The sequence below is a fragment of the Sinocyclocheilus rhinocerous genome, unplaced genomic scaffold (assembly GCF_001515625.1).
Source record: "Sinocyclocheilus rhinocerous isolate Xijiao unplaced genomic scaffold, SAMN03320098_v1.1 scaffold1806, whole genome shotgun sequence".
NCBI classification, from domain to species: domain Eukaryota; kingdom Metazoa; phylum Chordata; class Actinopteri; order Cypriniformes; family Cyprinidae; genus Sinocyclocheilus; species Sinocyclocheilus rhinocerous.
Window position 1 is genome coordinate 427,645 of NW_015658531.1, and position 12,151 is coordinate 439,795.

The window sequence follows — 12,151 nt, forward strand, 5'->3', positions numbered from 1 at the left end:
TGAAATTAAAAAACAATAGCACATCAGATATTTTTCTTAAGCTCTTAGTATTAACTCTTCCTGTACGACAGCAATTTTATTATTCAAATGTATTACAAACCTGCTTATTTTTATTTCTACGACGGATTTCTATGGGGAACACATTTGAGATAAAGCTGAACATTCAGTGATACTTAAAGATACTTTAATAACGCATGACACTTGTTTTCTACATTTTTTCAACAAGAGCGAGTGAAACTTTCTACAGTGTGTAAATGTGCATAAATACCAACCAAAAAGTTAATTATGTCCAATGAAATTTAAGTAGTACAAAAGTAAATACGCATTATTTATTATCAATAATAATAACACAAGCTTATGATCAACGAATAATAACGGAAGTACCTTCGCTGCTCGCGCCATCTCTCTCTCTGGTTTCCGTCTGTTATTGTTCCGGGTGCGTAAATGAGCGGATGATACAAGGTTCCGCCTCAGACAGAGAAACAAAACGATTAAAAAACCCAAAACTTTGTGTTCCCTTATGCCAGGACACTTGATAAATGATTTAATATAATTTAAACATAGTGTGAAGACGCAAACGTAAACGGTCTCGTGATTTGCCTCAACCTGTAAAAGTGAAGCCCTCAGAGATTATGCAAAATTACGTTAAAGTGAATAGTAAACATTGTAATATTCAGTGGCACTTATCAATTAACACTGCAGAGATCTCTAAAAAGACATAAAGACGTCGTCTGTAGAAGGATTTTTCTTACACAAGATGAAACATGTTCAGTGTAGGTCAAACGTGTTTATAGAAATCCTCATATAGGCCTATCCAGGTATAATCTGTCAGATTGTGTTATGACTGGATATATGAGGATTTCTTAAGTATCACTTATGATAATCATGACAGTCTCTGCAGGGCAAATCACATGGATGGACGGACATGCATGTATTCAAATGAGATGTGATTGTTGTGCATGACTTTATAAAGACAAAAACTGAACGAATATATATGCTCTAGGAGAGATCATGATTCATCAAAGCATGCTATTTTAGGTTCATAAACTGCCTATGGATTACATAGACGTTAATGTCAATTGTTTAAAAAAAATATATATATATATTGTTGTATATATATATATTTTCATGCATCAGAGGGTTAATAAACCCGGTGAGCAAGTGAAAGGAAAAACATATTTTTATTATGACTTTCCTACAATACGTTTTTCAGCCATTTAGTTGTAAGTCATCTGTGAAATTCCTACATTATAAATTCTGCAAAGGATGTTCAACATGTTTTGTTTTGTAGATCACAACAGACACACAAACCAGACATGCAAATACAGGAATATGAATTTTATTATCTCTTTTGAGCATCACTGCACGATATAAATGCAAACTGTAAGTTCAAACGATTAAATCAAAGAGAAACAAAGACAAATGTAAACCACTGATGAAAAATGTACTAACCAACTAATAATTTTCTCATAATGCATTTGATATGCAGTGATTTAAAATGTTCTTTTGATGCCCAAGACACAATCTTTGTACTGGTTATGAATATAATATTGGAATAATTGTCAGCCCCCATATACACACACTCACAACATTCTGCACATCATTTGCCCCTTTTGTGTTTGTTTATTAAAATCTCTGGGGCTCGTCATAAATAAAACTACTCACAGAATACACAGGGCTTCTCACAATCTCACAAAGAATCTCACAGTTCATTTGCATATGATTATATATGGCTTCATTTTACAGGGGGTTAGGAAAAGCCTTTTCTCCTCCCATCTGCTTTACAGAAAAAAATTTAATAAAAATAAAACATGCAAACTGTTAAAATAAATACAATAAAAGAGCAAAGAATAAATAGTTTAAATACACGCCTTATGAAAGTAAAATGTCTGACATACGATATGAAAAAATGCAGTTAAAAACAACAACTTTGTTAGTGAGCAAGAGACTAAATAAGTGAAACAAATTAGAGTTTGGCCCGGGATCCAAAATTAATACCTGCCAAGTGCCAATAAACAATAGCAAAGAATAAATATTTTAAATGTACTGCTTATGAAAGAATGAATGCCTTATGATATGAAAACAGGAAACTGTAAAAAAACAAAAAACAAAAAAATCTTCTTGGTAAGCAAGAGACTAAATATGAAGAACAAAATAAAAGTCCCAGGTGGCCCAGGACCAATAACACCACCCTGCATTATATTTGCTGGATGAAATCCAAAAATTTGTAATGCACAAAAACATGATTCCTGTCCTCCACTGAGCCCAATTACAACTATTTGTTAAATTCTCAGCCCATTTTTTTTAGATGCATGACATTATTTTCCGCCTAATCCTGATTATAGCTAGAGAGAAATGCAAACATGACCCAGATGTTGCTACATCTAGATAAGTGTTTAACTACACCCCAACAGCCACAGAAAATTACAGATTTTGCTTATTTAGTAAAAGTTCTTTGCCATTAAATTGACTGACTATTTAAACAATGCACAAAACCATGATTCCTGTCCTCCACTGAGCCCAATTACAACTATTTGTTAAATTCTCAGCCCATTTTTTTTTAGATGCATGACATTATTTTCCGCCTAATCCTGATTATAGCTAGAGAGAAATGCAAACATGACCCAGATGTTGCTACATCTAGATAAGTGTTTAACTACACCCCAACAGCCACAGAAAATTACAGATTTTGCTTATTTAGTAAAAGTTCTTTGCCATTAAATTGACTGACTATTTAAACATTTTTTTACAATCCTTCGCAGATTGTAAGTTAAACAATACATCCTGAAGCATTCTTTTTGTCATTTAAGGAATAGTTCACCCAAAAATGAAAATTTGCTGAAAATGTGCTCACCCTCAGGCCATCCAAGATGCGGTTGAGTTTGTTTCTTCATCAGATCTGGAGAAATTGAGCATTACTTAACTGGCTCACCAATGGATCTGCCAAAAAGCTGCATGTTTATAAAAAATAAAATCAATCATTAAGACGATTTAACTTCAAACTGTTGCTTCTGGATAAAATACAAGTCCATAATCCATAATAACGCTTCCTCCAATGAAAAAATGTTTGGTCTGAATCAGGAGAGAAATCTGCACAGATCAAGCACCGTTTACAAGCCCAAACAGCTCTAAACAAATATGTGGCTGGATTTTGATGTGAGAGACAACAGGAGAAGGACTTTTTCACTGGAAGAAGCGTTATTATGGATTATGAACTCGTATTTTAGCCAAAAGCGACGGTTTAAAGCATTGGCCACAGCTCTGCACAGTTTAGCTCCAACCCTAATCGAACACACCTGATCCAGCTAAACTCTGCAGAGCTGTGGCCCTCCAGGAATTGAGTTTGAGACCACTGGTTTAAAGCAAAACCTCCTTTTGTCTTCTCCAGATGTTAACTGATGGACTGGAGAGGTGTGGATTACTTGTGGATTATTGTGATGTTTTTATCAGCTGTTTGGACTCTCATTCTGACGGCACCCATTCACTGCAGAGCATCCATTGCTGAGACACTGATGCAATGCTACATTTCTCCAAATCCGATGAAGAAACAAACTCATCTACAATTTGGATGACCTGAGGGTGAGTACATTTTCAGAACATTTTCATTTCTGGGAGAACTATTACTTTAAAACGGAAACATTAAAAAAAATCATCCCTATTTTGTGAAAAAAAACACTATATGGTGGAAAGTTTTTGTTGATAATTTTGAACTCAGCATCATCAAATTAGCCAATTCTAGGCATTTTTTGCAGAAGATGCAGGGCTGTGTAACCATCAGAGAAAATCTCGGGATGATTTCTATTCACACCGAGGATGTTTGCAGCGACTTTCCCTGCAGACTCCCAGAAATGGTGTCCGAGTCCAGCAGCTCGACCACGCTGTACGGAGAGCAGTCCTCCAATCCGAGCTTCCCACAAGCCCATCCGCAGAAACCCTTCTCCAGATCCCTGACCGACAGCCACCATTCGCTGAAGGCCCAGGACACCTGCGCCACGGCCGAGTACAAGCCCAGCGACAGCGACAGAGCCACGATGAGCCCGGGGTAGAAGATGATGAGGAACGGGCAGACCGTGATTTTATGGCAGAACGTCCGCTCCTCGTTGTACACCAGGAATATATTGTACCAAGTGAGAGTACCGTAGTAAAACGAGGTGATGAAGGACAGGACGAAGACGACGGGAGCGCAGGAGAGGCTCCACAGGACGACGTGGGGACCCTGAGAAAGCCCAAAACCACACGAGCGGCTCGATCCCTCGCGAGCGTCACATTCGGCATCCAGATGCTCCTTTGACCTGGCCATCTCTTGCAGCTCTCTCTCTGTGAGCGTGACGTGAATGTCCACCATCTGACCTTTCTTCCTTCCGCGCGTGATGGTCCCGGTGAGCGTCACGTAGTGGCTGTCTGGAGGCACGGCCCAACCTGATGAAGCCAAGACATTTAATTTAGGATGAGACAGAATCCGGAGTGCTGCGGTATTTTTAATGCATTCCTCATATGTGACCCTGGAGCACAAAAGCAGTCTTAAGTCGCTGGGGTATATTTGTAGCAATAGCCAAAAATACATTGTATGGGTCAAAATTATCGATTTTTCTTTTATGACAACTATCATTAGGATATTAAAGTATTAATACACTACCTGGCCAAAAAAAGTTGCCATCTGAATTTAAATGAGCAAATACTTAAGATTTTAGGATTGGATCATTCTTACAGTGATTAATATGTTTCTGGCATGTTCTATGTTTGGCAACAGTACCCATGGACATATTCCAGGATGACAATGTCAAGATTCATCAGCCTCAATCTGTGAAAGATTGGCCGCCACAGAGTCCTGGCCTTAACCCTATTAAAAGTCGTTGGGATGGGCCTTTCCAAAAAAGGTTGCACACACTAATATTTAGCCACCATTTTTTGGGCCACCTTTAGATTTGATAATATTTGCTTTCATTGTGCCACTGTTTCGACAATGTTATGCAACATCACAACTTTTGTCCTGTGCAATACATAGGGGTGTGCGATATTGACAAAAAATAATATCTCGATATTTTCTGGGATTTTATCGATAACGATAATTAGACAATATTTTGCTCAGTGTGTTATTGTGCTGGTATCTTTAGGACTACCGTGGACAGCTGACTCCTAAAGTTTTTCATATTCTTCATATTCTGTGTGGTGGTCAGTTCACACTGATAGAAATGAATCTTTTCCAATAAGTTTAAACTGATTTTTACATTTTATGGGCATTTTTACCTTTATAAAGCCATTTTCTCTAAAAGTGTGCATTATCTTTTGAGTCAAATTTCTTACATTTAATCAGTGAATTAGAATAAGACGACATTTGGGCTGTTACCAAGCAAATGAAATCAGTATCAATTCATCTTTGCAATGCAAAACACAGAAGCTGCGTCTGAAGAGGCATTTAGATGCATTTACTCACTGTTTAATACAAGACATGAATGCATTTAACCTGCGATTACAAATGCATAAATAATGTTTTGATATATTAAACATAAAACGTTGAATACTGATATTTGAAATTATTTAAATAATAAAAGATACTTTGAATGTGAAATTAAAACCGCCAGTAGGTGGCAGAAATTCACTTGATTAACTATATGAAGTGGTAAAAATGTATACATTTTCTGTCCCCATGTCTTGAATTTGTGATCATTCTAAATGTATTTTAATAGACTGAATCACGCAGTGAAAGAACGCACTCTAAATGCATGCGCACGCGCACTAGTCTAGACTTCACGTAATGTATGCCTGGCTCTGTAGGGGTGTTTTGAATGGTTTTTACAAAATATTCGATAATGTCAAATCGCACATCGTTAAAACAACAATTACGATATTATCGCAGACGATATATATCGCACTAATTCCGAGTATGGGTCACCATACTTGGCCATATTATATGCCACATGTCACGTCACATAATGGGAGAGTCAAACCCTATCTCTGTAAAGTCAACTTCCTTCAGCACATCCAGTAGGGTTAAGCTCAGGATACTGTGGTGGCAAATTCATACATGAAAATTATTCCTCATGCTCACTGAACCACTGTTTCACAAACTGAGGCTGATGAACCTTGACACTGTCATCCTGGAATCTGTACATGACTTACATGACTTCTGACAAAGCTACGCACGGCATCAGTTAGGGTTAAATGAATTGTTGCAAAACATGCCAGAAACATATTAATCACTGGGGTGGTTGTTCTGCACGCTTAATAAACAAACTCCAGCTGGTCCAAAATGCAGCAGCTAGAGTTCTTACTAGAACCAGGAAGTATGACCATATTAGCCCGGTTCTGTCAACACTGCACTGGCTCCCTATTAAACATCGTATAGATTTTAAAATCTTGCTAATTACTTATAAAGCCCTGAATGGTTTAGCACCTCAGTATTTGAACGAGCTCTTGTTACATTATAGTCCTCCACGTCCGCTGCGTTCTCAAAACTCTGGCCATTTGATAATACCTAGAATATCAAAATCAACTGCGGGCGGCAGATCCTTTTCCTATTTAGCGCCCAAACTCTGGAATAACCTACCTAACATTGTTCGGGAGGCAGACACACTCTGTCAGTTTAAATCTAGATTAAAGACCCATCTCTTTAACCTGGCTTACACATAACACACTAATACGCTTCTAATATTCAAATCCGTTAAAGGATTTTTAGGCTGCATTAATTAGGTCAACCGGAACCGGGAACACTTCTCATAACACCCGATGTACTTGCTACATCGTTAGAAGAATGGCATCTACGCTAATATTAGTCTGTTTCTCTCTTATTCCGAGGTCACCGTTGCCACCAGATCCAGTCTGTATCCAGATCAGATGGTCACTGCAGTCACCCGGATCCAGTACGTATTCAGACCAGATGGTGGATCAGCACCTAGAGAGGACCTCTACAGCCCTGAAAGACAGCGGAGACCAGGACAACTAGATGAGCCCCAGATACAGATCCCCAGTAAAGACCTTGTCTCAGACGGCCACCGGGACAAGACCACAGGAACCAGATGATTCCTCTGCACAATGTGACTTTGCTAGCCTGAAATTGAACTGCTGGTTTTGTCTGGTCAGAGGAGAACTGGCCCCCCGACTGAGCTTGGTTTCTCCCAAGGTTTTTTCTCCATTCTGTCATCGATGGAGTTTTGGTTCCTTGCCGCTGTCGCCTCTGGCTTGTTTAGTTGGGGACACTTCATTTCCAGCGATATCGTTGATTTGATTGCAAAGATACTATTTAAACTGAACTGATGATGACATCACTGAATTCAATGATGAACTGTCTTTAACTGAAAAATTAGTGTTTACTATTGTCATTTTGCATCATTGACACACAATTTTCCTAATTAATGCTGTTCAGTTGCTTTGACACAATCTGTATTGTTAAAAGCGCTATATAAATAAAGGTGACTTGACTTAAAACGTAAGTTTCTTAATTCAATTCCAGTTTATTGAACTGTTGTAAAACAAATCAATATCACACTTGTAATCATGGCCATTTTTTGGAGAAAAACGGCACTCTTCATGTGAAATTGATTAACTATATGAAGTGGTAAAAATTTATAAATTTTCTGTCCCCATGTCTTGAATTTGTGATCATTCTAAATGTATTTTAATAGACTGAATCACGCAGTGAAAGAACGCACTCTAAATGCATGCGCACGCGCACTAGTCTAGACTTCACGTAATGTATGCCTGGCTCTGTAGGGGTGTTTTGAATGGTTTTTACAAAATATTCGATAATGTCAAATCGCACATCGTTAAAACAACAATTACGATATTATTATTGCAGACGATATATATCGCACACCCCTAGCAACACATATTACACATGGGATTGTGCAATATACTTTCTACTGCTTATTTATTTATCTATCTATCTATTTTTGCCGCTATGTCAAGTTGCTTGTTGTGTGTTTTATTCTGTGTTTTGTATTCTGCTTGAGTTGCACTGAATTTCGTTGTAATGACAATAAAGGCATTCTGATTCTGAACATTTATTTTCCATCAAGAATTACATTAATTTTAATTGAGATCTTGTATGGATTCGAGATCTTGTATGGATAAGTCGTGGCCTAATGGTTAGAGAATCGGACTCGTAACCCAAAGGTTGCGGGTTCGAGTCTCGTACCGGCAGGGATTGTAGGTGGGGGGAGTGAATGTACAGCGCTCTCTCCCACCTTCAATACCACGACTGAGGTGCCCTTGAGCAAGGCACCGAGCCCCCAACTGCTCCCCGGGCGCCGCAGCAAGAATGGCTGCCCACTGCTCCGGGTGTGTGTTCACGGTGTGTGTGTGTTCACTGCTGTGTGTGTGCACTTTGGAGCACTAATTCCGAGTATGGGTCACCATACTTGGCCATATTATATGCCACATGTCACGTCACATAATGGGAGAGTCAAACCCTATCTCTGTAAAGTCAACTTCCTTCAGCACATCCAGTAGGGTTAAGCTCAGGATACTGTGGTGGCAAATTCATACATGAAAATGATTCCTCATGCTCACTGAACCACTGTTTCACAAACTGAGGCTGATGAACCTTGACACTGTCATCCTGGAATCTGTACATGACTTACATGACTTCTGACAAAGCTACGCACGGCATCAGTTAGGGTTAAATGAATTGTTGCAAAACATGCCAGAAACATATTAATCACTGCAATAATGACTCTTCAGTATTTGCTTATTTAATTTCAAATGGTGACTTTTTTTTTTTTTTGGTCAGGCAGTGTATATATTGTTTATTGATTTAAAATTTGGAACCAAACGGACTTATTTTTTGTGAGCGTAACGGATTTTGATATTTTGTTTTGTAATGGAAGGCATTGCGAAGTGGCTTATGTGTCCAAATACTTTTCTTACTAGATCGCATGCTTCACCTTCACTGCTGGGGTTGTTCAGAAACGTAGCTCCCTCTTCAGAGTTCCTCTCTCCACCCTCACTATCTCCTCCATGGTCTTCACCAGCGGCTCTCTCTGGATCAGAGCGGTAGACGATGATGGACTCCGGCCGGTGTTCTCGCTTTCTCCTCTTCCTTCGAGTGCTAGTGTTGCTGCTTCCTTCATCCACCTGCCCTTCAGTGACCTCTGACCTTACAGACTCCAGCTGAGGGCTGTCAGACCTGAGCTGCTCCATGTTAGTGTCTCACAAGCTTTGGGAGGAGCTACAACTTCAGCGAGACTGGAGAATGCTATTTACTCCATCCAAACATGATAAGCCTGTGAGAATGAGAGAGAAACATGATGCACAGTTGATATTTGGCATGCATTCACTCAAACAGGAAAATAAGGAAAACATGACATTATTTTGCCTGACTTGAACTAACAGGTAAAGTATATAAATGTATACAAGAGAGTTTATAAGAGTATATTAATTATGAGGCAAGATATTTTTTCTAAATCATACATGTAGTCACAGTGTAACAGCAGGTTCACATTGTGACAACATGCCCCACTATAGGGGTCAACGCGCATTAAATTAAGTTTTAATACTTGTACTGAGCAATAATAGCAGACATGTGTCAGTGTTGTTACTGTTAATAAAAAATGTTAAAGAAATGTGTTAACTGAAACAAAGCTAAAGTAAAATTAGAAATAGAAATAGAACTTGGAATTAATTTGAAAATGAAGAATTAATCAGAAAAGGTACGGTTGAAGTGCTAAAATTACTAAAACTGAAATAAAAAGAAATTATTAGTATTAACAGTATTATCAGTATTAAAGCTTAATATAAATATTAAAAACAAGCAAAAATGATAAAAGCACATACAAAAACTAAAATTTAAAATGTTTAGGAATTAATTAGAATTAATTAGAAAATTAAGAATTACATAGACAAGTTTAGGTTGAAGCACTACAATTACTAAAACTGCAATAAAATTAATTCAAGTTAAATAGAAATATTTATATAACAAAAATAAATAAAAATGCAAAAGCACAGTGACAACATGCCCCACTATAGGGGTCAACGTGCATTAAATTAAGTTTTAATACTTTTACTGAGCAATAATAGCAGACATGTGTCAGTGTTGTTACTGTTAATTAAAAAATGTTAAAGAAATGTGTTAACTGAAACAAAGCTAAAGTAAAATTAGAAATAGAAATAGAACTTGGAATTAATTTGAAAATGAAGAATTAATCAGAAAAGGTACGGTTGAAGTGCTAAAATTACTAAAACTGAAATAAAAAGAAATTATTAGTATTAACAGTATTATCAGTATTAAAGCTTAATATAAATATTAAAAACAAGCAAAAATGATAAAAGCACATACAAAAACTAAAATTTAAAATGTTTAGGAATTAATTAGAATTAATTAGAAAATTAAGAATTACATAGACAAGTTTAGGTTGAAGCACTACAATTACTAAAACTGCAATAAAATTAATTCAAGTTAAATAGAAATATTTATATAACAAAAATAAATAAAAATGCAAAAGCACATAAAATTAGATATGTGACAATTAACTACTATGAAAGTAAGTTTAGGTAAGTTCTAAAATTATTAAAACTGAAATAAAGATAAATTAAAGTTAAAAGGAAAAAATAAACTAATGAAAATGACAAAAGTACTAATTAGAAATGTTGCCTTGGCAGCTAACTGGAATAAAATAAGTTTAGGTTGAAGTAATAAAATGACTAAAACTGAAATAAAGATAATAGAATTATATTAAAAAAACTAATAAAAATGACAACACAACAAAATTGCTAATGCACATAACAATAAAAAAATCAAAATGAGCACATCACAAAATGACTAAAACTTAACCAGGAATTTAAATGAAAACTGAAAATATAAAAATAAAACCTAATTTAAAATATTAATAAATGCTAAAAAGAATATTAAAATAACACTGACATGTACAATAGCTTTTGTGTAGCCAACAACACCCTTCCGTTCATTCAGCTCTATTGTCAGAGAAACAAAGACATACAGGAGACACAGTCAGAAGACTGTGTTTTAATAAAACAGCATATGAAACTAAAAACCTTCATTTGAACCCCTCTGAGATGAGTGTTTATTCGGAATCAGTGTTCTGTAACGTTAATGCCTGAGAGCCAGGCGGAGGCTGTTTTTCTCTCAGCTGATCCGCTCTGGGTTTAATCACACCCAAACCAGGATCTACTGTAACAAACGTCTTATTCACAACCACCAGAAGCTCCTGCGTAATTCATAAGAATTGCATTCTTACCTACCAGATGCAAATGCATGAAAGAACAGCTGTGAAAACTCTTGCGATGAAATGCTTAGCTGAGTTTGCTGTCCAAAGGCAGCCGCCATGCAGATGCGCCTGGGCCACAACGAACGCAAGCCCCGCCCATTGAATCTGCAACGTCTGTCCCGTCCAATCAGACGACGATAAATCGAAGCCCCTCCTCTAGCTAAAGCAGCGGTATATAAAATTGATCTCAGAGACGTACGATCAATGACAGTCCAGTGAACTACTTTTATCCTCATCAATATTTTATTCTAAATATTTATTTTTAAATAGCATTTTCTGCGTATTTGTGTATATGTATATTTGTGTATAAAATAAAGATTTATATTTATTTTAATAAAATAAATGCGTATTTAGTCAAATAATTAATAAATAAATGCAAGTAAAAATGTACATAAAATGTTGCGAATAAAAAGTTTTATGTTACTGACGGAACATGGTCAAATCGTCTTAATTATTTATTCATAAAACAAGTAACGACTCGCCTTATGACGCGCTAACCAAATACTTAATTTATTTACTTTTAATATCTTATTTAGCAAATGCCATATTTATGATTTAATTTTTTTGAAAATTATTATTTTTTATTCTGATAGATAACCAAATACTTAATTTATTTACTTTTAATATCTTATTTAGCAAATGCCATATTTATGATTTAATTTATTTGAAAATTATTATTTTTTATTCTGATAAAAGATTAGGTAATTAATTTTGTCGTCATTAATATCTTATTTAGCAAATGCCATATTTATGATTTAATTTATTTGAAAATTATTATTTTTTATTCTGATAAAAGATTAGGTAACCGTGTATGTCGTCATTAATATCTTATTTAGCAAATGCCATATTTATGATTTAATTTTTTTGAAAATTATTCTGATAAAAGATTAGGTAAGCGTCAGTTAACGTTTGTCTAAATCTCGCGAAGT

General features: G+C 36.1%; 2 protein-coding genes across 6 annotated transcripts in view; both read right to left on the bottom strand.

Annotated features, from left to right (window-relative positions):
* LOC107722704 (X-ray repair cross-complementing protein 5-like) overlaps positions 1-416 on the bottom strand; it is a 24,739-nt gene extending 24,323 nt beyond the window's left edge. The window contains exon 1 of the mRNA XM_016531178.1: positions 385-416. Within this exon, the coding sequence (XP_016386664.1) occupies positions 385-402 (18 nt within the window). The 5' untranslated portion in view covers positions 403-416. The remainder of the gene's footprint in view (positions 1-384) is intronic.
* Positions 417-3,678: 3,262 nt separating this feature from the next.
* The window catches only part of tmem169b (transmembrane protein 169b), a 10,494-nt gene continuing 2,021 nt past the window's right edge, over positions 3,679-12,151 (bottom strand). The window contains exons 1-3 of one of the 5 annotated variants that reach the window (XM_016531175.1): positions 11,197-11,286; positions 8,883-9,221; positions 3,679-4,401 (exon numbers count right to left, since the gene is read on the bottom strand). In XM_016531175.1, the coding sequence (XP_016386661.1) occupies positions 3,803-4,401; positions 8,883-9,138 (855 nt within the window). In that variant the 5' untranslated portion in view covers positions 9,139-9,221; positions 11,197-11,286 and the 3' untranslated portion in view covers positions 3,679-3,802. Of the gene's footprint in view, positions 4,420-8,882; positions 9,222-10,858; positions 10,909-11,192; positions 11,287-12,151 lie in introns of those variants that run through there. The other 4 variants (XM_016531171.1, XM_016531173.1, XM_016531174.1 and 1 more) reach the window with 4 other exon arrangements.